The 26,728-nt window shown below is 31.1% G+C and overlaps 1 protein-coding gene across 2 annotated transcripts; it reads right to left on the bottom strand.

Annotated features, from left to right (window-relative positions):
- Nucleotides 1-2,990: 2,990 nt before the first annotated feature.
- Nucleotides 2,991-26,399, bottom strand: LOC134681006 (uncharacterized). Of its 2 annotated transcripts, XM_063540349.1 has the most exons (17): nt 26,317-26,399; nt 23,389-23,513; nt 22,275-22,314; nt 21,827-21,946; nt 19,198-19,255; nt 16,660-16,769; nt 15,712-15,840; nt 14,087-14,113; nt 13,271-13,429; nt 11,450-11,635; nt 10,508-10,791; nt 7,741-7,821; nt 6,904-6,960; nt 6,268-6,351; nt 5,705-5,746; nt 5,136-5,207; nt 2,994-3,478 (listed from the first exon to the last, which is right to left on the bottom strand). In XM_063540349.1, exons 2-17 carry the CDS (start codon nt 23,425-23,427, stop codon nt 3,401-3,403), a joined length of 1,566 nt encoding a protein of 521 aa, XP_063396419.1. In that variant the 5' UTR covers nt 23,428-23,513; nt 26,317-26,399; the 3' UTR covers nt 2,994-3,400. The 2 variants fall into 2 exon arrangements, with proteins under 2 accessions (XP_063396420.1, XP_063396419.1); XM_063540350.1 differs by lacking the exon at nt 11,450-11,635 and having other exon boundaries at nt 2,991-3,478.
- Between the last annotated feature and the right edge of the window lie 329 nt (nt 26,400-26,728).

Here is a 26,728-nt window from a genome sequence, read left to right on the forward strand (position 1 = left end):
TACATTCCAAAACATTGGATGACTCCTTATAAAAGTTATCAAAAGTACCAGGATTATAATTTTATACGCCAGACGCGCGTTTCGTCTACATAAGACTCATCAGTGACGCTCAGATCAAAATAGTTGAAAAGCCAAAACAAATACAAAGTTGAGGAGCATTGTGGACCCAAATTTCCAAAAAGTTTTGCCAAATACGGCTAAGGTAATCTACTCCTGGGGTAAGAAAATCCTTAGTTTTTCGAAAAATTCAAAGTTTAGTAAACAGAAAATTTATAAAAATTACCATAAAATTGATATTCATGTCAACACCGAAGTGCTGACTACTGGGTTGGTGATACCCTCGGGGACGAAACGTCCACCAGCAGTGGCATCGACCCAGTGGTGTAAATAGTTATCAAAAGTACCAGGATTATAATTTTATACGCCAGACGCGCGTTTCGTCTACATAAGACTCATCAGTGACGCTCAGATCAAAATAGTTGAAAAGCCAAAACAAATACAAAGTTGAGGAGCATTGTGGACCCAAAATTCCAAAAAGTTGTGCCAAATACGGCTAAGGTAATCTACTCCTGGGGTAAGAGTTATTGCCCTTTAATGATTTTTATACTAATTTATCTGTATATGCCTATTATCTTGAAAGCTATATAATATGAACAAGTGGTGTATCAAAAATGATAAATATGGTATGAATGTATCTCTTAAGTGAAGATAATTCATACAGAAAAACAAGAACTATCTTTAAAAAAGATATCCGACGTATTTAAATTTGAGTATATTTTAAAACTATCATTTCGATAACCTTCAGAAGCACAATGACTTAATGATGCAGGACCTCTTTAATAAAATCTCCATCTTAATGTACCTACAAGAAATTCTTTACTAAGTCTAGTTATATAAGGCAATAATATATCAGAAAATTGTGATGACACCTAAAATTTTTATTTGTCAAAAGACTTAATTCATGGTAAACAAAGCTAGAAACTATTGGTAGTATAAGTAGTTTCTTTCTGTATACATTCACCAAAACCCCGCGGAAATCTCACATGCGTAGGTGCGTTCTAAAAGTCATGTACGTTCGTACAACAAAGTTTACATTAAAAATTAAATGATTATATAAATGTCCTGAATAAACAGCTGTCATGGATGCAAAGAGCTATTGGAGAAACAATTATTTTAATAAAAATATAAATCTTTGTTAGATCTTGTTCAAATATTTATAGTTTTTCACTTGCTTTCCATCACGATATAATTTTCAAGACGTTTTTTCAAACACAACCAAATCACCCTGCGTGACATCATTTTGTCCAATCACAGAAAGGATTTTCAAGCATGCGTAGTCTGTTGCCATAGTGAAGCGTCCTTAAGTTCAATGTGCACAAACCGAAACTATACCGACTACGTCGGAAAAAGAAACATTTTACTATAATGTACAGACTCTGTTCCCTAGTTATAACAAATCTACAGTGCAATGCATGCACAACACACCAATTAAAAACTCAAACAACATACCAATATTGATTTTGTTTAAATACGAGATATATATATAAATTGTTATGTATGGGTATGTCTGAGCCAGTGACAACTCTACAACAGATTTATCCTCACCAGCAGTGATGGTGATACATTGTTGTGTACATTATGTATATACAACTCGTCTAAACATCAACCCAACAATGTTAGATCTGTAAATTCGCTTAGCAATTTTTTTGTTTTTCCCTTGCTGGGATTCTAACCCATTCTACTGAGATATCGTGACACCAAATCTGCACTGTAGCCGTCCCGCTAGACCACACGACCACCTGGGTAAAAAAAAATGAAGCTTTCGGTGGCCGTTTGTTACCTCTCCACATTAGTTTTAATCTAGCGTCATACTACAGTACATGATATATAAGGCATGAAGATGTTATTCTTACAGATCAGCTAATTATCTTTATTAAAGGATCCTACAAATTAATGTAAGATACAGTCCCAGAAAATAATTATATTATCACTGCTGTTGATCCGATGGATAAATCTGTTGTAGAGTTGTCACTGGCTCGGACGTACTTATAAATATAATTATACTTCCATATTAAGCAATATATCAATCCTGCAATATGTTAAACACTTGATCACTAAAAGTGCCTGCAAAATTGACTTAATCATAAACAAGGAATGTTTACTATTGAAACATGAATACCAGGACAAAATTAAATGATACATGTGAAAAACATGTACATAGTTATCAAAGGTACCAGGATTATAATTTGATACATCTTACAATCATTTTGTAAACCCAATATAGTTATGGTTGACGTACTATTTTTTTTTTGAAGTTCAGAAAAAAGTATTGTTTTCGAATTTTTCAGACATACACAAATAAGCTGGGTAATCTATTCCTAGGGTAGAACATCCTTAGTATTTCTAAGTGGTTTTGAAGATCACATTCAGACACGGTGTAGGCAGAGACATATAATACATGTATTATATGTCTCTGGTCTAGGGTTTCAGTTTGCTTAAACATCCATAATAGTTAACAAAGGTACCAGGATTATAATTAAGTACGCCAGACGCACGTTTCGTCTTCATAAGACTCATCAGTGACGCTCATATCAAAATTTTTGTAAAGTAAAAAAAGTACAAAGTTTAAGAGCATTGAGGATCAAAAATTCCAAAAAGTTGTGCCAAATACGGCTATGGTAATCTTTGCCTGGCATAACAAAATCTAAATTTTGTAAACAGGAAATTTATAAAAATGACAACATTATTGATACTCATGTCAACACCGAAGTGTTGACTTCCATCATAACCTTTACCAAAACTATTGTTAATTTCCAGGAACCATTTGCATAAGCTTCTTCGTGACCTATTAGAAAAAACAAGTATTGTTCAATCATAACAAACAACATTTTAACGTTTCCAGACTGTTACATTTTTTTTATTCATCCACGAGTAGCCAGCTTAAAAATATGATCATACTTGTATCACTGATAAGGCAGAGACATATACTACAATGTATTATATGTCTCTGGATAAGGTAACGAGATACACTTCAAATTGGACAAGATGCATATGTACATACGTTTTCATTTTGAAGGCATCAACAACAACAAACTGCTGACTATAAATGCATTGGAACAAATACAAAATCCCCTGTTCCCTCTTTTTATGTTTTTGCTCGAGGTATCCGAAACAAAGCATCATAATAACAAATCATATAATTTTGTAGTATCTATGCAGAAAACCACAATGAACACGATTCTAAACAATTCATTAAAAACTTATATAGCGTTTTATAAAACACAAATTTATCATCTGCATAAAAATGCCATGCATTTTTTTTTGTTATCATCTACACGAAAAACTTCATCGTTCACTTCAAGAATGATTAGTACATGAATACATATACATCATAGAAGTATCAAACTAATTGCTTGCTGTAGTATATGTCGTTGCCAGATTGATCCTGTTTCACATCTTCAGTTTGCGGGTTACTTGGCTGTGAAAAGAATAATTTTGAAATTTAATGAGGCAAGTGCAGTCAGAATAAATCTCAATGCATGGCTCTCAGAGTATACAGTATGACTTTTAACCTATGTACTTAATATTGGCAGGATGGAAGTGGTTCACATCTGATTTTGTGTATTTCGCAACCCACACTCATGGTCTTGAGTCATCGTACATGATGAAGTTTCATTTCAGACAGCAATGCGAGTGCCCTGAAAACGTGTATTTGAGATTTTCAGGAAGAAGTAGCTCCGGTAAGGGCCGATTTTTGCCTCAAATTTCAGGTTCATCTAACGATAGATTGTGGACACTTTTTAAACACTTAATTGTTTTGCACAACTTTTTTGAACTTTTGGTCCTCGATGCTGTTCAACTTTGTACTTGTTTCGGCTTTCAAATTTTTGTATCTGGGCGTCACTAGAGAGTTTTGTGTGGACAACATACACTTCTAGGGTATTAAAATTTTAAACTTGTTGCCTTTTGTTAGCTATTATTCGTGTGTTTCTTTGTCAATTGTGTTCTCCTATTCATTTATATTGTAGTCCTGTAATGTTGTGTTGTCATTTTAATGTTATATTTCACATGGCATTAAAAGAGGGAGAATTGGCATGCCACAAAACCAGGTTTAACCCAACATTTGTTCCTTTAAAAATGTCCTGTACCAAGTCAGGAATATGGCCATTGTTATATAACAGTTCGTTTTTGTGTGTGTTACATTTGAACGTTGTGTTTCCGTTGTGTCGTTTGTTTTCTCTTATATTTGAGTGTGAATTCACATCACTATAAGACGTGTCATGGTACTTATCTATCCCAAATTCATGTATTTGGTTTTGATGTTATATTTGTTATTCTCATAGGATTTTGTCGAATGCTTAGTCCATTTCTGTGTGTGTTACATTTTAATGTTGTGCCGTTGTTCTCCTCTTATATTTAATGTGTTTCCCTCAGTTTTAGTTTGTTATCCCGATTTTGTTTTTTGTCCATGGATTTATGAGTTTTGAACAGCGGTATACTACTGTTGCCTTAAAGTGTCTATTTCAATTAGTTTATATGAAAGATTTTTACTGATAAAGTTATTTAAAACGCTCCGATTCCAGCTTAAATATGACAAATCTATCAAGTATGCAAAAAATCGTTTCTTTTCAGATGGTTTTTGTCAAAAATGAAAATAGCATTTAACTAATATGCTAAAATTCTGACGATTTCAGTAGTTAAGCATGACTTAATGATGTTAGTACCATATATATGTGCATTGTATTGTCAAGAACAGCACATCTTTGTGTAGCAGAAGCATTCTACCTTTCAATAAATAGCTTAAAGAATACATTTTCACAATTTTGTAAAACTGCTATATTTTGGGGCCAAAAAGGGGTCTTACTGAACCTGCTCCTTTCAAATGAATCATATGGTAAATTTGACCGAAATAGTTTGCAACTAACAAATAATTCTTTTAGTATCGATTTAATTTCTTTTTTTAATCTTAGCCATCGTATTTTAGTAGCTGCCAAAATGTGTCAAATAACCATGTTGTAAAGCAGATTACGTATTTGAAATATTGATAGAAATGTATAATATAATCCTTTTTAATGTAGATAAACTATAAACTCTAATAAATATTAATATGAATATGCAGCTTGAATTTTCCTTACCTGTAAGTCATTACAAATATCTTCCATAGAATTTCTGTCATGTGGAAAGTTATCCATAATACCGCCTAGATACTAGAAATAAAATGAATGTAAATATCTTTATATATGAATTTGGTGATCAAATGTTCGAATCTCATTTAAAGGGCTCTAGCTGTAAAATTTATGTTCACCGATTTGGCTTAAATTCTCATATTTGATTTATAACAAAGTGAAAAATTTATCCAAACTATCAAATTCTAAAACAAACAATTAGCAGGACATATGCTCGATAATATGTATTAACTTCCTTTTGTGTGTATTTGATTCGAGACACCATCTAATTAATTATTGAGTTGACATCCGATGACCATATAAGCGATGTTTTATACAAACGTCTCTCCTTTTATTTTCGAAATAGGTTGATTATTGGTATAAGGTGCACATCTCCTCCAAAATCTTTCATGATTTTATATCGAGGCATGTATTTTTTGTATAATTTAGAATGTTTATTAATTCGCATAAATCCTGATCGCTAAAATCAATAAATTTTCTCTACATTTAATTTACTTTTACTTTTTGTTTATCTTTACCTGATGAATATCTTGCAACTCTTTGTCCTTTTGTTCAACACTCTTTGAAAAAAATAATCAAATATCTCTATCAATTCATAAGCATGCTAGTACAAAGTAAACTTGATTAAAATTATTATTTTTTTATAAACATTAGTGCGTCTAAAGCGCTTTCTTGATTTACCTACATGATTACGTCAAAATAAAACATAAACCAGAAAGGGATGCATATCTACATGATGAACAACCCAACAAATCATTTAATAGACTGACTAGATTAAAATGTCATAAATATCTCTTCATAATTATCTCTTCATGTAACCAGTTGCCACCGACATAAGATATATCATAATATACAGTATATCATTTTGCATCATACAATTAGATATCAATTGTAATACAATTTCAATTTATAAGTAGTTTAGTATTTCAGAATGCACTCAACTTATTTAGAAATTGCTGCATGACTATGGAGCTTTTCATTTTGCCTATTTAATAATTCAACATTTTTATGTAAATGACTCTCAAGATAATCAATTTTATTGTGAAACATGCAAAATTCAAACAGACGAAACAAAACTTACTTCGCGTAACCTTCTTACTTCTTCTTTCAACGATTCTGTCTCTTCCGTTTTTCTTTGAAGTTTACTATCCTCCTTTAAAATCAACTGTTTAAAAAAAGTACGTGACGATCAATGTACTATTTATTTACAAATATGTAGAAGTGGTCAATATTTTTGTAAATAAATAGTAAAAAAAAATTCACGTGAGCTAAGACAGGTGAAATGGGTTCCACACACAAAACACTTCCTGAGCATCAAATATAATTTGCCGTTCTGACTGTCCAATCCATTTTGTCGACATATACTAAAATATTTTCTGTCAAGACCAGAAATTTTGTAGAACTTTGTGTCGCATCACATATATTAATTTGTCAAATTCAGATATTTCTATTTGCTTAAATCTCACATTTTGTAATGGCGTAAAGCATGTAGCACCAGTACAGTAAGAAAATGCTATAGATGAGATATGTCTTTCTTTGTTTTTACTTATTCCTTCCTTTTTTTTCTATTGCTGAAGTTGTATTTTATCATTTCTGTCTTTAATACCCAGTCTCTTTTATGCTACATATATGAAGTTAAAGTTCATGTTCTTTAATTTGTCGATGTGCAACTTTGTTTGACAACTTGATGTCTTTTCGGTCACATTGATAACCTTACCGTCTGCAACCTTCCAAGAATAGTTACTGCATTATTTGAAAAACTGTTTCTTGGTTCCTGGAAAAACATTTTGTCCATTTTGTATTTTTCACATAAGAAATAACCGACTATTTTAAATGCTTAAATATTCTTACATTTCTAATATTTGTCGTTTCAATTATCACACTTAAAATAAATGATCAATACAAATATGATTTGAATTCAAAACAGAGAAATAGATGCGAATACGTTGAAACAAAAATAAATAAATAAAAGGACCAAAAAAGTTTCCGAGGATAAGAAATGAGCGAAAGATACCAGACAGTCAAACTCATAAATTAAAAGTAACTAACAACTACCTGGCTAAAAATGAAAAAGACAAACATACAACTAATAGTGCGCATGACACAACAGAAAAAAAATAATACTAGGCAACACAAATCCCACCAAAAACTTGGGTGATCTCAGGTGCTTCGGAAAGGATTAGCATATTCTGCTCCTCATGTCGCACCCGTCGCGTTGCTCTACATTGGCAATACTGGTAAAACATAGAGAACATAACACATATCAAAGGGGTCATACAAAGTTATATGTAAAGATAACAACAAGGCAACATCATTGGCAAACAGAAAAACAACAATAACGAATCGACAAACGAGGATAATAAAACAAAGCAGAAAGAGATATACAACAAGTTTTGCGGATTTACACAATATACTAGTATATAGATTTCATAAATGTCTTACACGTTTCGCGAAATAAAATATTACAATACCAATTTCATTAAATACAATATTCAAATTGATAGTTATTTATATACATGTATTCCTGAAGCTTTTCCTTTACTCTAACGTATACCTGGGGAACTTGAATCGCTTCATAGTCATCAACATTCCGATGATCATCAATGTTTTCTGCAGTTAAATTTTGTTCCATATCCTAAAAGTAGACATTACAAATGTACTTCATTAACGTGTGACATGAATTGATTAAATCCATATGTTTGATGGTAAAAATAGCGAATTCAAGCAAACCTACTTTTATTACATACGTTTTCATACTGAAATTATTTCCAATTAACTCACAATTTGTAAAAAGGTGTTATATGAAATATATATATATATAAAATCACAAAAGTACTGAACTCACTGGAGAATCCAATCGGAAAGTCCATAATCACATGGCAAAATCAAATGACAAAACACATCAAAAACGAATGGACAAGAACTGTATGTATATAATAATTTCCGGAACTTTAATGTGGATAAGAATAAAAAAATGAATGGTTAAAAAACACAATACAAATAAGAAATTAAGACAATATCTTAAACAACCCTTATATTTGTTTTGAACATGAGAGCATTGTAAATTAACAAGGCCACATTACCATTTAAACGGATTCATTGGTATTCATATATTTTTTAGACAATTGTTTTTAATTAGATTGAAGCATGCATGAAGCAAACACAATACCTTAGAAAAACATGTAACTTTTGAAGAGGATACAATACTTACGTAAAATATATAATATATTTGAGGAAGTATACCTTCATGAGTACTAAACAACAACATATATATTGTGTGTAAAAAAGTAAATCACAAAAATACTGAACTCTCATGAAAATTCAAAATGGTTATTTAGGACTGAGACAGGGTATGTACTGTGATATTCCCGCTTAGAGTATATATCTCTTGAGCCGATGTGCTATGTGTGAATGCAAGCAATGTTTCAAAATACCAAGCAAACACTTTGATTAATGTGAATGCAATGGAAAAGTGGTTCATGATTGCCTTACTAAAAGGCAAAATGATTTATTATTTTTTATGCCCCACCCATGATAGTAGAGGGGCATTATGTTTTCTGGTCTGTGCGTCCGTTCGTTCGTCCTTTTGTCCGTTCGTCCCGCTTCAGGTTAAAGTTTTTGGTCAATGTAGTTTTTGATGAAGTTGAAGTCCAATCAACTTGAGACTCAGTTCAGAAGTGCCCTATAATATGATCTTTCTAATTTTAATGACAAATTAGTGTTTTGACCACAATTTCACGGTTCTCTGAACATAGAAAATGATAGTGCAAATTAAGGTAGTTTTTGATGAATTTTAAGCCCAATCAACTTGAAATTTAATATACATGTTCCCTGTGATATGATCTTTCTAATTTAAATGCCAAAGGAGTAGGTCCGGTAAGGACCGATTTTGGCCTCAAATTTAAGTTTCATCTGACAAAAGATTTTGACCACTTTTTAAACACTTTAGTGTCTATTTCATATGATTCAATTAATTTATGTGCAAGATTTTAACTTATTTAGTCATTAAAAACGATTCGATTCAAGCTCAAATATGAAAAATCTACCAAATATGCGAAAAAATGACACTTTTCAGATGGTTTTTGTGAAAAACGAAAGTGGCCGCATCCGTGTTCATCCTCAATCTTTACATATGTTATGTATTATCATCAAATACAACTTCCATTTCAATATTTTGGATGAACACGAATGCGGCCACTTTTGTTTTACCCGGAAACCGTCTAAAATTTAACTAAAATGCTGGAATTGTGAAGATTTCAGTAATTTAGCACGACTTCATGGGGCTAGTACCCAATATATGTGCATTGTATTGTCAAAAACAGCCCATATTTATGTAGCAGAACCATTCTACTATCCAATCACTAAGAAAAAGTTTAATTTTTAACAATTTTGTAAAACTGCTATATTTTGGGGCCAAAAAGAGGTCTTACCGGACCTACTCCTTAGAGTTTTTACCCCAATTTAAACACAGAAAATGATAGTGCGTGTGGGGCATTCTTGTTAGTACATGTAATCAAACAGATGCTGAATTACACAATACTTTAAATTAATTATTATGAATTTTGATATTCATTTATTACAGGCAATCACATTTATATTTTTGTTTGGCCTTGGCGTATACTTCATATCACTGTCCAGCTCCTAATATGAGAGCCTTTTATGCAACTTTAGATTAAATGCACGATCATTAAAACCTTTTAGCAAAATTTTAAAGTCATCTTAAAGATATAAAAGCATATATTCGAAAGAGTAAAGCTTTTGACACATCTGATCGACACTTTCTGAATTTCGAATGCTTGAGATCTATATGGTGGCCTAATGATTCCTTTACTTTATTAACTTTAAAATAAAGAAATTTTTGATTTCAAGTTTTTACCTGAAATCCCATACATATCGAGATATTCATACTACATACTCATGCCATTACACACAACACCAACACATGCAAAACTAAACAAGATACATTCAAAACAAATACTTACGAATTGTACGTTGTACTTTCTACGTTTAGAAATACATATTAATAAGTTGTGTTCCGAAAAGTTTTAATAGGACTTATTGCTCTGTTTGTATACATATAAATATATAAGGATAACTTAATCTGTATTATGCCATCAACTGGTTTTAGAACGCGTGTGTTCATTTCCAAAAAAATGAATTAATACTTATTCTAGACTGCTATCTTTAATAGCTTCTTTGTAACGATGATAAAATAAAGTAATTTTTCTGTCAAGTTTGTGATATAATAAATGATAGTAAATATTACCAGAAAAGCATGACTCAGTATGTTCAATAGTTAACTATATTTTAAACATACTCACTTGTTGAGGTGGATTCGAAGAAAGGTCATCTAGAAATGGCTTCATTAGCTTTGTATCTTCACTTAGATCATCCAGATCCGTTGTCACACATGTTGTGTCTGTTAACAAGTTTTCCATCTCAATTGTTTGGTAAATAGGCACAGCCAATGGTAAGATGATCGGACCATGATATTCCATATCGTCGTTTTCTATGTCTCTGTTGTCAGGTACATCTTCCCCATTCCAGCTTAATACATTTTTGTTAGTTGAACACCGATCAATTGAATCTATTGTTAACGAACTTCCTGTAATATATAAGACCAAAACTTTAAGATGTTACATGTTGTATTTTCATTGTTTGATACTGCATTTTATCCGTTAACTTGTCATTTATAAAATTGAGAAAGGAAATGGAGAATGTGTCAAAGCGACAACAACCTGACCATAGAGCAGACAACAGCCGAAGTCCTCCGATGGGTAGATATAAACTCCCGCACCCTTAAGCCTTCAGTTGGCCCTTTAAAAATATGTATACTAGTACAGGGATAATGGACGTCATACTAAACTCCTATACTATTTTTGATAGGTCTAATAACTTGACAACTGGTTCAGACATTTTTATTTTATGAAATGCACTTTTGATCAATGTCGTATTGACTCATTGTTTGGTTGCTTTTTAATTAAAACTTATCAATTATCTTCTATCAATCAAACGTTTAATCTTCTTATGATAAATTAACTCATCATAGATACGAGGATTAAAATTTGTATTTACGCCAGACGCGATCTTAATGCGTTAAAAGATGATGAACGATAATTGCTTTGAAAATATTTTTAGTAGAAAACAGTGATCAAATGCAGTACCTAATAATTTTATACTTAGACAAAAAAATAATTGAAATATTGGAAATGACACAAAAAGTGTCTTGACTATCTCAAATTTTTATAGTAGTGCAGTATGACCTGTTTGTGTGTATCTATCGGCATTTGTTGATACATGATAAGTCACCCTTCTTTCTAAGTTACGACAACTTTCATTAGAATTGGAATTCGAATGCTTAATTGGCCAGGATGTTAAACTTTGGTTTACTTGCTGGCTAGCTACAAAGGGGTTACTGTTTGATCTTCGGTCACCAGCAGAAGTCATTTCTGTAAAATAAAATCCACAATATCAATTAAAGATAAGAAACCACATGAGATGTCAAGTCATGATTTTCAAGTTATAGTGTAGATAAAATAAAAACATTAGCATTTATTGCGAGCTGGGCAATTTTCAGGTCTAATCTTTATGAAGAACGATAACATCTGAACAACTGAAAGCCAGTACTATATGACTTTACAAGGGATTGAAAATGTTTTTATAAAACAAATAGAAAACATGAAACATAATTTCCTGTAACTATAAAAAAAAAGTTAATGGCTACAACTGAATTACTGCGTTATGGACACATTTCAGATCAAATGTTTTGAGCCGTTTAAGAACCAACAACATATAAAATTGGAAGTTTCCGATCATTCGCAAGAGAAAAACCGATATCATTGGCTATAAAAAAAAAAACGAAAGTAAAGGGAAAAAAACCTAATAAAACTCAGCATTTGAAGAAAAACAATGAACACTTTTCAGATCAACTGTTATGACCATAACACAAGCAGTATTTTTCCTCCATTGGCTACTCCAAAATAAAAGCACTCAATATGTATATTTATATATATATATAAATGCAAGATATTTTATAGCGGAAAACCTAATTGTCAGATATTAATTGGTCTTAATTAGTAAGCGCCCGTCGTTTCAGCACATTGAAAAACAACTTATTGCACTGAATACTGTACCAAGAGGTACCATGGGAGTTTAGCAGGCAACAACTATGAACTCGTCATAGTAACAACAATGGGTAAACGTGCGAGCTTCGACTACGTTTTATAGCTTCAGTAATGCGATTTTTTTTATAAATGCTTTTAAAGCAACACATTATATATCCATGTTTTTTCCAAAAAAAGGTCTCAAGAGAAAAAATGCGTGCTTTCATCGAAGATAAAATAACAAGCACAAAATAGCAGATTGCTGATGATTTATTAATCATGTGGTGTTTAACGTCATTTACATCATTTTCGTTAAAATATTGGATAACACGTTCACCTTCAGTTCTTTCCACTATTATTTCTTCAGAAAAGATTGCCGTCCATTAGATGTGGATTCTCATTTTTTTTTTAAAGATATACACTGAATTTAATAACAATCGCCAAAGTTCTGCTTTTTATATCATTTTTCTTTTATTTTTTATTTTACGCTCTTCAAATTGTGATTTAGACTATAACACAATGTTGATGTGATATTTTTGACATTTTTACCTATCATGTCTGTTTGTTTTGTTCACACATCGCTGTCAAAATAATGAAATTTTATGCGACTGTAATACACGTGAGAGGTTTAGCTAGCTATAAAACCAGTTTTAATCCACCATTTTCTACATATAAAATCAATGTAACAGGTCAGGAAAGTAACGATTGTTGTCCATTCGTTTAATATGTTTGAGTTTTTTAAATTTCCAATTTGATAAAGCACTTTTTGTTTTCAATTTTTACTCGGAGTTCGGTATTTTTGTTAATTTGCTTTTAAAAAAAAATCATATATGTGAATTTGACTCAATTCGGGGAACATGAATTTGACAGCTATTGTTCCTTTATGTATCTTTCATTAAATTTTATTTTGCAATCTAACATAATCACATTTTTCTTAATCCTGTTAATGATATGAATGATAGTTTTGAAAATTTTGAATACCACTGATTGTTACATCCGGACTACTGAAACTATATTCCTGGCTGTGACTTGGGTGAAGTCGTGGTGGAATTGGAATAGCATTTCGGAGTTGTTCTCTTGTCTTTTTCACTTTAGTTTCATCAATCATCGGTAGATTTATTCTGTTAATAAGATTGGAACCTAAAAGAAAAAGAACATGAGGATCAGTTGATTTTTCTTCAGTGTCTATTACACTAATTTTCCTTGAAGAACTAAGATACAGGAGATCTAACGTTCATTTAAGTGTTGACTCTTTATGGTTGATAAAGGTTACCTGTAAAAAGAAACGTTTCAATATCTATAGAATCACTTAAAACTACATAATATACTAATAATTTGTACACTGGTTTTTTTTGGCAAACGTCCTAAAATGTAGGTTTCGAAATACTAAAATTCAAGGATTAAATCTTATACAACTCCTAAATCGGAAATGATTGAATCATTGTTATTTCTTAAATTGATCCTACTTTTTTGTTTGGTTTTCTGTTTACTATGAATAGCAAACGATTAAAGGAAAACATATTCAAAATGTTTCTTTTCTTCACTTTGTAAAGGGGGGAAGTGAGAGGTTGCACATCTATGAATAATTTACGATTAAATACGGTTTCGGGAAACACTATTAATTAATAAATGAAACAAAGATTTACAATGAGCTATCTAACTATTTTAACCCTTCCAGTAAATGATTTTTCATTCCGTTAAAAACGAGACAGGCAATATCAAAGGGGCAAAATTTGATTATTCTGAGAGTTCATACATTATCTACCAGCACATTTAATTCAATGGAAAGACACTTACTATTCGATACATCTCTATATGATAAACCTACAAAACAAAAATAAAAAAGGAAATACAATAATTTTGTCTTATCAATGAAATTATACTTATAATTAAACACAGATATGACTTCATTAATTGAAGGAAAATAACAATTTATAATTTTTAATAGTACGAAGCGCTTTTCTGTCTTTACATATAAGAAACGCTAAAATAGTAATTCATATCAAAACCCATCTTAATCAAAAAAACTTTTCGGACGCATTAAATTTAAAACGTGCTATTCAATTCAAGCCATTTTACTGCCACACTATGCGACACGTATGTAAATGCAGAGGAGCTAGACACTCATCCAAATCCGATCATTGAAATTTTAAAGGGCAGTGTTATCTCAGGTAGCAATACACAGTTAGGAGTTTAGTTTCGAATTTTGGCCCCGGTGAATTTTTCAAATAGGAAAGTTATTGTGTAATGAAATTCATTTTTAGACAGCTGAGTGCTAATTTAGCCTTCATTATAAGAGCATCAGTATTATTTTTTACATGTTTTATGGGCTATTTTGTTTTTGACAATCCGTATTTTAATAGCTAGACCGGCTATCGATCCAGAAATTAATGTAATGTTTACGAACATATTTTTTCTACACGAAGTTTTTGACACAATTTTACAAAAAAATGAGACGAAAGACATATGATTTTCATTGGATTTGCTGCATGATATATGTACACAGATTCAGAAAAGGTATCCCCCCCCTTTTTTGCAATATTTTATAACAAATAAATGCAGATTGTTGCCATAGATACACCCTAAAGAAATTATATTTTACCATTTTATATACTGGATATAAAATCTATTGAAGATTCTGATTTCATACATATGCACATATATGACACAAACAGTAAGCTTGGTATTGCAAGAAAGCAATGAAAAGGGGATGGTAAAATCTATAAGGGCAAATTTTAATATTTTTTTCCTAACTGTTTATTGCTTCTTCAGCTTTTTGGATTTACACATGTCTCTTACAATTACAGTATTATGCAGTTTATGACACAATTCTGTTGAATGATGTATATTTAAATAACAGATATTGAAAAACTGGTCACTATCGTGATATATGCAGAGCCCACAGGACAGTGATATTGTTTGAGTCAACACCACTGTCCTACGGGTAGTCCATGTATCACAATAATTATCAGTTTTTCAATATCTATAATGTTTTTTTCATTGAGGAACCATGTTTTAAAAATTATCATAAACTCAAAATTGTCCTAAGCAAACTCTATTAAGATTTTGAAACTTCACAATTTAACTGTTTCTATTGAAACATTTACATATTTTCACAGCTACATTTGGGACCGCAATTATAAAAATGAGTTTATACATTTTTCGATCAAACTGACTTCTGAGAAACGGACAAACCGCCGACTAAACAATATTTAGCTTGCAAACAAGTAAGAACAGTAAAAGCTATTTATCTCTATTATATCAAACGCTAAGCGTTTAACTGTTTTACTTTTACGTCTTAGTCTTTGTAAAGCTTTATTGTAGTATGGTATAGTTATTAAAGGGGCATAGGAATTTAATGCTGATGTTCAATGAACAAATCATGATGTGTGTCTTTATATTATTTGATTATATGGACCTACCAATAACTGAGCTGTCGGCATAACTATATACTGAACTATTTCGTTCAGAGCTGATTTCCTGATGATTTCGTCTGAGTGCCAGTAATGGACTTGACCTTGGAGCAGTATTTCGATCTCTTTTCCGCCGTCCTGAGAAAATAGAAACAATGAAAATAATTATTAAAGAAACCATACCAATATTATTTTACTCACTATTTTCATTTCATAAAACAATCTAGAAGCGTTTTTTTTTTAGCACCCTTTTTGGAAACAGAACTTGTATGGCTTTTAATTTTTCTATGGTATTAAATCAATATGTTATTTTCATGACCGTCACGAGCGGAGCATGAATTAAGACCCAAATACATAAAAAAAAAAAACAATAGTCAGTTATATTTATAATGTTTGTTGCTCAGTTTTTGATAGAACTAGTGAAACACATATTAGTAATGTTTGTTTATAACAAGAGAACGAATAATCCATGCTAATTAAAAAAACAATGATTATAGCATGCCTTAATTTGCATCTAAAAAGTAAAGGGTCAAAAATACAAACTCCCAGGAAAATTCAAAACGGAAAGTCCCTAATTGTATGGCAAAATCAAAAGGTCAAAAGGACACACACATCAAACGAATGGATAACTACTGTCATATGGGTATAGGCAATTAACAAGTAGAAAATGGTGGAATAAACCTAGTTTTATAGCTAGAAAAACCTCTCACTTGTATGACGACACATCTAAATCTATGAAACCAGGATTTGTTTTTGATATTTTTTACTTCTTAAGAACTTTTTCATTATATGATTATATGCAAATTTGTAAACATAAGATAAGGGTATATACAACAAATAGTACATAAATTGTTAATGACTAATGCCCTTATTTTGGTTGTTTCAAAGTGATATACTCGATTGGTTGTTAAAATCTCTTAAGTTGTTAAATTGAATAATAACAAAGCAAATACATACTCCTTTTTAAAATGAACACTATGAGCACAACTATACATATAAGCAATAGAATTGCCAGTAAAATCGAAACTGCAATTAATGGAGTTGTCAATGTACTGTTGCTCGTCTGTCTAAAAAGAGATAGTATCAAACATACGTTAAAACAACCATTTTGATTAATTCTTACTTAAGTTTTATTTTTAACCTTTTTTATTCACCAATGAGTCTTTAGTAGACAAAAACGCGTATAGTGTACACATTTAAATTCTGGAATATATGTCGAACTCTAACGTGCGATGGGGACATTAAAGTACGATGGTCTTCGCTAAAGTGCGATGCCAACATACACTAAGGTGCGATGGTCCGCGAAAGTATAGACATAATAAACGTACTATGGATTATGACCTGAACATTGTTTATACAAAAAATATGAACATGCCGAAAGCTAAATGTAGAATATTTGATTATCAATTTCAAACCAAATGTTTATGACTTACTTAATAAAAACCTTACTGTGCTTTGTTGGCTGAGGCAAATGTTTTTTTTCCGAGTGCTGAAAGAAGAAGTACATGTGTCCTGTAGTCGATCATTTTACTATACAGATACACAAGTATAAGTATCCTTTATATTGTTTCTCTTAGATGCTTACGGATACATTGAAATCGTTGTATATGTTGCAGTTTACTCGGCGGTCCCCGTTTCAATATTGTCGATCTTATTGAAAATCAAAGTCGGTAAAATAAAGGTACATGTATTCATGCGTAAATCACAAATTGTCCGATAAAAATATTTTGTACATTGTAGGAAAATACAACCTGTACTCGCTGCGAAAAAGGACAAAGCTCGAATAACATTGCATTTCTCTCTTATTTAGATTAATATTTTAATAAATGAATGTTACACAATGAACGAATTTTGTATTTGTAATTTACAATGACGACTTTAAGGGAAGATGTTTACAAAAGGGATAGACTACATGAGAGCTGCAAGCTACGCTAATGATAAAAATGTTTTGATACGCCCGAATTTTAAAAACTTAGCATACTAGCGTGTGCAAATGAAACTATCTATAAACATCCGTGTTCTTTGGCGTTTTAAGGCCTTTAACATTACCCTTTTGTTCATTGCACTTTAGCGTGATATTCCATCGAAATTTAGCAAACAAACAACCATCACACTTTAGCGTGATATACCATCGTATTAAAGCGTAGACCATTACACTTTAGCGTGACCATCGCACTTAAGAGTACTATCGCACTTTAGAGTCCTATATATATATTCAGTGTATTCCCAATTTCTTAGCCGTTTTTATCTAGACATTTGATATTTGTGAAGATACAGAATGTTTTCACATAGTGGATGGGTATATTAACTAATATAAACCACACATGATAACTATAAAAATCAGACCCGTATGTACTTTTATCATTCCAGAGACCTTTATAAAGATATGAATTGAAGTTCCCCCTATGAAACAATTTGTAACCATATGCTTGTAGATCAGAAAACAAACTGATGTCTGAATGTTTTCATCATATGTTAGCGAATTTAAGTGTAAAAAGTAATATCCCAAAAAATACTGAACTTCGAGGAAAATTCAAAACGGAAAGTTCCTAAACAAATGGCAAAAGCAAATGGTAAAAAGCATCAAACGTAAGCAAAACAACTGTAATATTCCTGACTTGGTACTTGCATTTTCAAATGTAAAAAATAATGGATCAAACACCGTATATTTGATTCATTACATTTACATGACAAGATAAGCATGTTATGATTCAATTTGATACTAGCGATAAATCATTTAACCTCGTTTACATAAAGCATATGCTAAAACGAATATCACAAAAATTTTCTTTTAGTTTAAAAATATCGTATGTTATGTAACTTTGGCGACAAAAATATATAATCATCGATAAATATTTGACCACAAAAGTCGTAGTAGAAATCTCTTCCCAATGCTAGGCGTGCATTATCACACCTTGTGTGCCACATGTGTAGCAGTATCTGTCTTACTCTTTAGCAGCACATGAGATCACATCAGTTTTTGTGGGTTCCTTTCGCTTAGTAACTAGTGTATTTATTGTTGATTCTCTAGACTGTTTGTTTATCTTTTGCCCTTTTTTGCAATGGCATCAGTTCGTTTTCGACTTATGGGTGGCTCGCGCCTCTCTTTATAAATTTGATTGATTACCTCAATTTTTCCCTTGGTTTATATTTTCAAAATGTAATTACCAGATATGAATAAATGTAAAGTACTGTTGTATTCATATCTCATTGAAAAAAGTATATTTCACTTACATTGATGTTTTTGTTTGACAATTTTAGCAACAAAACATTTATCTCAAATTATTAATCAGATCAATTTATATTGAATTGGACTTGGCTATTGCCTAAATTTCCCTCATTAACTTACAAGAAGTAGGAAAATCGGTCAGTTTTATTAAACAGTTGGATGCTACGAATTATATTCTTACACATCTAGATAACCCCCAACCGATTAACACTATAAAAGGTAGAGCAATAGAAGTTCGGACCATAATCGAAGATTTATGACAATACCTTTTGCTTTTGTAACAGTTTTTCACATCATCGTCAGCAGTACAAAGTTTGCAAGTACCTGCACATACAAAATATAAGTTTACAACAGAAAACACAAAAAATGCAAAACTACAAAATCACTGCATGGTATGGTTTTTCTTTAGAGAAAAGATAATTGTAATATCTAGTTTGCCTGGTTTACAAAGCTTTTGTTCGATTTTAAATTTACACCTGACAGCTTCATATTAAACCCACCAAGGAAGGTATTGGAAACCTATCTATAACGTTAATACATCTGAACTTCAATCATGACACAAAATATGTGGGTTTTTTTTCTAAATTGTTTTAAGCGTTATGTTTTACTAAATGTTTTCAATGATAATAGATATAGGAAGATGTGGTGTGAGTGCCAATAAGACAACATTCCATCCAAATAAAAATATATAAAAGTAAAACATTATAGGTCAATGTACGTCCTTCAACACGAAGCCGTGGCTCACATCGAACAACAAATTATAAAGAGCCCCAAAATTACTAGTGTAAAACCATTCAAACGGGAAAAACAACGGTCTAATATATACAAGAGGCTCTTAAGAGCCGGAATCGCTCACCTTAATTTTTTTGGTTAAATCTCTCATCAACGATTATTTTGGCTTTTCAATTTATTTAAATGTTCTTTGAAACGTCCTATTTTCTTCAAAAGCAAAACAAAAATCATTTTCTCCTATGTTCTATTTTAGCCAAAGGACCTATGTTTCTTGACATACAAGGAAATGAAATATAAAATTTATACTAGATACTCTGAAACTCATTTAGCCTAAGTTTGGCTGAAATTGATACAGCAGTTTCAAAGGAGAAGATTTTTTAAAGTAAGTCAACATGATGAAAAAATTGTGAAAAAAGTCTATAAAGGGCAATAACTCCTTAAGGGGTCAATTGACAATTTTGGTCAAGTAAACTTATTTGTAGATTTTTTTTTGCTTAACATTTTTGCTATTAACAGTTTATCTGTATCTATAATAGTATTCAAGATAATAACCAAAAACTGCAAAATTTCTTTAAAATCATCAATTCAGGGGCATTATACCTGAAAAACCAGTTACCCAATTCGGCTGAAAATTTCAGGACAGGTAGACCTTGACCTAATAAATACTTTAACATCTTGTCTTATTTGCTCTAAATGCTGGAGTTTTTGAGATACAAGCCAAAAACTGCATTTTACCCTGTGATCTATTTTTAGCCATGACCGCCATGTTTTTTGACAAAATAAAAAATAAAGCACAAACTTTATTTTATACACCCTACTGATCATTCAGTTGAAGTTTGGTTAAATTTAGTTGAGTAGTTTTAGAGGAGAAGATTTTCTAAAGTTAGCAAATATGAAGCACAATTAAAAATTGTCTTTAAAGGACAATAACCCCTTAAGGGGTCAATTGACAATTTTGGTCATATTAACTTATTTGTAGATCTTACTTTGTTGATCATTTTTGCTGTTTACATTTATATTTATCTATAATAATATTCAAGATAATGACCAAAAACTGCAAAATTTCCTTAAAATTACAAATTAAGTGGCAGCAACCCAACAATTGGTTGTTTGATTCATCTGAAAATTTCAGGGCTGTTAGATATTGACCTAATGAACATTTTTACTCCATGTCAGATTTGCTCTAAATGCTTTCGTTTTTGAGATGTAAGCCAAAAACTGCATTTGACCCCTATGTTCTATTTTAAGTAACGGCGGCCATTTTTTTGGACGGATCAAAAATCAAAGCACACACTTTGTGGAGGCTAATCTAAGGAACAATCATGCTAAGTTTTAACCAAATCCATTCAGTAGTTTCAGAGGAGAAGATTTTTTAAAGTTAGCAAATATGATGAACAAATTGTGAAAAATTGTCATTAAAAGACAATAACCCCTTAAGGGGTCAATTGACAATTTTGGTCATCTTAACTTATTTGTAGATCTTACTTTGCTGATCATTTTTGCTGTTTACAGTTTATCTTTATCTATAATAATATTCAAGATAATGACCAAAAACTGCAAAATTTCCTTAAAATTACCAATTAAGTGGCAGCAACCCAACAATGGTTTGTTTGATTCATCTGAACATTTCAGGGCTGATAGATTGTGACCTAATGAACATTTTTACCCCATGTCAGATTTGCTCTAAATGCTTTCGTTTTTGAAATATAAGCCAAAAACTGCATTTGACCCCTATGTTCTATTTTAAGTAACGGCGGCCATGTTTTTTGACGAATCAAAAATCGAAGCGCACATTGTGTGCAGGATATACTAAGGAACAATAATGTAAAGTTTCATTCAAATCCATTCAGTACTTTCAGAGGAGAAGATGTTTGAAAAATTGTTAACGACGGCAGACGACGACGACGACGACGACGTCGACGACGACGACGACGGACGCCAAGTGATGAGAAAAGCTCACATGGCCTTTTAGGCCAGGTGAGCTAATAAAAACGACAAACGAGAAACATGTATAAATTAAAGAAACAAGCGTCAACTACTGTACATCAGAGTCCTGACTTAGGACAAGTGCAATCATTTACAGCGGGAGATGAATTAAAACTGTAATATACATCAAAATTAAAAATTTGAAATACAGTAACTATATATTTTATTATTATTTACCATTCCTTGTCAGTATAAAACCATCACTGCAGTTTCTCTGGTCACATTTGTATGGATCTTCACCAAAATAACCACGGCGTAGATCACAGAGGCATTCTGAGACAATCCAGATTGACTTTTCTTAACGTAGAAATAGAGTAAATTTCAAATGCGTTATAAATACATTTTACAATTAAACGTACATTTTTAAGGACGTAATTTAAAATAAGAAGTGACATGATGATCGAAGAGAAAACAATCGAAACAAGATTTGATACATTGTATCCTGAAATTATGTTGCCATCACAAAGTAACTTATTTGTTTTCATTTACTAAAATTGTAACTTTTGTTTATTAAATATCATTTTTGCCTATTGTTGAAGACAATCTATTTTTTTTTTTTATCTATTATAATAATGTCTTTTCAAAAATAATTAAAAAAAAAATACACATTTATAGTTCACTTTACCTGGACAAGTTTGTAGTGAACTTATACTTCTGGTGACAACCTATAATAAACCAAAGATCATGTCTCATGATATGATAATGTTTCCTGATGAATATACATTTATCAAATTTTACCTAGGCAACTTATGTGGTTTCCACCAAAACAGTGGTTATCATTAAATACAGTTTAATGTTCTTTGTTTCCTGCAGAATATAGTTTATGGTACATTTCAAATTGTATATTTTGATGACTTCAACACATTTATTTACTACTTGTTCAGACTTGTATGTTTACTTTTTCAGTATTAAGAAAATGAGTAGTGTTCATAATTTGTTTAAGTTAGTTTTAGTGTCCGAAATTTTCATGAGAATCATATTCGAGGCCCTATATAATTTACCAATCCAATCACAAGATTACAATGATTTTTCATATTAGTACCGTAGTGAAATCCTAATTTATACTTTTACAATTTGTGTACATTTTAATTTGTTTGTTAGCTTTTTGGTCATGAATGTTTGTCTCTAATATTTAATTAACTGTGCATTTGTATTCAGATATCGCAGATCAAATTTATTTCATTGTGTAATCATACGTTTTTTGATTGAGTTAAGTCTGCCAATTGATATTTTATCGTATGTTTTTCTATGTTGTGATGTTATGCTATTGTTTCAGAAAAAGGGAGAATGTTTGGATCCATTAAAACGTTTAATCCCGCTGCAAATGTTTGCACCTGTTCTAAGTCAGGAATCTGATGGACAGTAGTTGTCGTTTGTATATGTAATATATACGTGTTTCTCGTTTCTCGTTTTGTTTATATAGATTAGACCGTTGGTTTTCCCGTTTGAATGGTTTTACACTAGTAATTTTGGGGCCCTTTATAGCTTGTTGTTCGATGTGAGCCAAGGCTCCGTGTTGAAGGCCGTACTTTAACCTATAATGGTTTACTTTTTAAATTGTTATTTGGATGGAGAGTTGTCTCATTGGCACTCACACCACATCTTCCTATATCTATTTTAGTGTTTGTAACTGAAGGAAATGAGGGGCTGTTGAAATTAAAAACAAATGATGCGATTTTCATACATGGATATCTCATGATGAAAAACCTTTCTAAACCATATTTTGTCCATGCACTCACCGTGAATAAAATCAGAACTATTTTCGATACTTCCATCATTCCGACATCAAATTCAACACAATCAACACATTATATGAGTTAGATCTTTAGTTCATAATTGTTCGATGTTGTATTCCACCACAAACCTGAAGTTGGTGTAAATAGAACTTACGATTATATACCAATGTTATCTTACAATGTTATAAAGGGTTAATTTAACTCAAATTTAAATACTTGTCTCATATCCATCAGTCGAAACAAGAAGAAATAATTAAATCTTCAATACTTCAATTCTCAACTATTTAAAACAATATCTTTCCTGAAGTATTGAAAAACTTTTCTTTATAGATTTTATACAAAGAATTGTCATTGTAATGCATATTGCGTTTGTTATATAAGAAAGAAGATGTGGTATGATTGCCAATGAGACAACTATCCACAAAAGACTAAAATGACATAGACACGGGCATTAACAACTATAGGTCATTGTACGGCCTTCAACAATAAGCAAAGCCAATACCACATAGTCAGCTATAAAAGGCCCTGAAAAGACAATGTAAAACAACTCAAACGAGAAAACTAACGACCTTATTTATGTAAAAAAATATTTGCCATGCAAATATCACAAAAATCCCAGGCGTGTAACGTTAAACGAAAAACTGACAAGACTGACCGTTGTCACTCATATCAATCAGTTGAGGCCAAAATAAGTGACAAATTTTGAGAGCACAAAAAGAAATTAGTTACAAAATAGCAAAACATCATTTCCGTTTGGACCCGCATGTAGTAAAACCTTATTGTTTTGAACTTAGCAACAGCTTACAAACAAAACACAATGTTTGTACAGAATTAAACCATAATAAATATATTAAGCAGATACTATTACGATTGTTAAATACTTTTACAACGTGAACAAAATATACTAGTATACATGCATTTTCTTTTTCAATTTGATAGCAAATCTACTTGTTTTTAATGATAACTCTATAGATAATCATTTTATATTGATCAGGGAAGGGAGAGATACTTCGTTGGAGTAGTGTGTTTATGGTGACATTATAAAACTACTAAGTTAAACCTTTTTGTTTACGCAATAGATATTACTTTGTTCTTTAAACAGTGGTTTTTATCTTATTTATCTCTGGTAAAACTTTACCTCAACTTGTGAAAATACCATTGATGGCTTTGTTTTGCGATTTTTATGGACTTTCATACTTCTATACCCATAAAGTTCTTATTTACGAGGTAATTATTGAAATTGGTGCTGCTCATTTCTGTCTTTTGCGTGGAACGAAAACAATGTTGGATTGTTTTCATAACCTTGGAACACACTGTCATAAAGATTAACGACAGGCACCTATATATGCATGTTCAGATAGAACGTTAGAAATCGAATATAAAAATAAGTTGTCCAACAAGATATACAACTTTTCATCGTTACTTATTCATCATCTTTCATACGTGTGCTCCTATATTATATTCGGGCGTTTTATTAATAGGTTTACGAAAATGTTATTTGTTCTTTTGAGTAATATTCTACACATATTAAACAACTACAGAATGTATTTTAATTAATTATTAAAATGATGAGTAAACGTTTAATATAATTTCTTTTAAAATATGTTCTTCAATTACAAATTTACTCGATAAAACTATTACGGGTTACTAAATGTAAACATATAAACGACGAATAAATAACTATATATGATAATTTTCACATAAAATCTATATATAGAAAATCGCCACAGATACCTAATGCTAGCATTGACGCAGTTGGGAACTAACAAATAAGCTTTGAAAAAGTACAGCAAACTATATTTTGTAAAAACATGTTTCACGTTTAGAATAGAAATAGAAAAAAAGGAACTTAGATAATTGTATGCTGTTTATCCTTACCAATCAAAACAATATAATCCAGAATTTGTTCACAATAATATGAATGTGTTCTTCTTTGTAAAACATTTTTTGTTCTATTGAGTTTGTGACACAGTGAAGACGGCTGTATCCATATTTTGACAATTGTATCTATCATGTCTGTTTTTTTAACGCATCTTTGTAAATATATTGAAATTTGATGCGACTGTCATCAAAGTGAGAGGTTTAGAGCTAAAAAAAACAGGTTTAATCCACCATTTTCTACATTTGAAAATGCCTGTCCAAGTCAGGAATATGACAGCTGTTGTCCGTTCGTTTGACGTTTTTCATCGCTTGATTTTGCCATTTGATTACGGACTTTCCGTTTTAAATTTTCCTTGGAGTTCAGTATTTTTGTGATTTAACTTTTTATCACATGTTAATAAGAAAATTCGTCTAATTGACAGTCATACCACATCTTCTCATTCTATTTGTTTCTACTAAAATTTCCAACTTGAACTGGTAAACATTTATTGTCGGAAAATGTCAACATTAAATAGATTAAAAAAAGAAAGAAGCAAAATAAACGTTCAATATTTAGCATGGTAACATGTACATCTTATGAATCACATGATTGTATGATAACATTTTATACTGCTACTACTTAAAAATAATTGTCTCATATCAATATCCACCATTTACTTGTATTTAAATGTTATAGTACGTTCTTTTAAAAGGTTTTGCATGCAAAACTAATTGGTGACATTGTTATTTCTTAGATTTGCATAAACCAAACACAAAATCGAAGAAAAATGATACAAGTTCCAAGACCAAATACCCCCTAACCATTTAGTTAACTCTATTGAAATGCTTAATTTGTTGGAATTGGTGCATTGCTTGCAATTTAAAAATAAAAGTAATTATTTGTCAAACTCGCATTTACTCCCCTCTTCAATGGTCGCGACAATCTTCTGTTGTCATTGAGATATAAATGGAAATATACAAATATACAGTATATGCTAGATGATTACATAAATAACATACATAAATTCCGCAATTCGTTACCAAACTAATATAAATAAAGATAAAACTTACCTGAGTATTTACCAGCATTATTCTTTATGCTCATGATGTTAATTAATGTTAAAGTACGTTAAAAAACATGTAAATAGTGTGAAAATTACCTGTATTGTAATTCTATATTTAGATCCAAGTAATATCCTTTTCCATGGATATTTGGAAAAACCTTAAGTGTTTAAATGATACGCCTACTAAATATTCGATACCAATGGAATTAATTCATTTTGTGATTTGATAAGGACTACTATGTACACACATAAGAAAAGTAATCCTTATGTTCGAACTATTCAGTCGAACTTTATATTGTTGAATTTTTGAAGTCTAACTTCTTAGCTTCTTTATATTACGGATTCCATTTTATTGATTAATTTTAGTATTTGGTGAATAATTTTGCACTTGTTTTGCAACTGAAAGATTGTTAAAAATT

This window comes from Mytilus trossulus, chromosome 8 (genome assembly GCF_036588685.1).
Source record: "Mytilus trossulus isolate FHL-02 chromosome 8, PNRI_Mtr1.1.1.hap1, whole genome shotgun sequence".
Taxonomy (NCBI): Eukaryota; Metazoa; Mollusca; class Bivalvia; order Mytilida; family Mytilidae; genus Mytilus; species Mytilus trossulus.

What these genes read in the sequence shown, in the direction of transcription:
- LOC134681006 (XM_063540349.1), bottom strand. Translation starts at nt 23,427, where the DNA reads ATGATGGAAGTATCGAAAATAGTTCTGATTTTATTCACG. An exon ending in TGCCGACAGCTCAGTTATTG is followed by an intron (nt 14,114 to 15,711) that starts GTAGGTCCATAT and finishes TTTGTTTTGTAG; the next exon opens with GTTTATCATATAGAGATGTA. An exon ending in AGTTGCAAGATATTCATCAG is followed by an intron (nt 5,208 to 5,704) that starts GTAAAGATAAAC and finishes TTTTATTTCTAG; the next exon opens with TATCTAGGCGGTATTATGGA.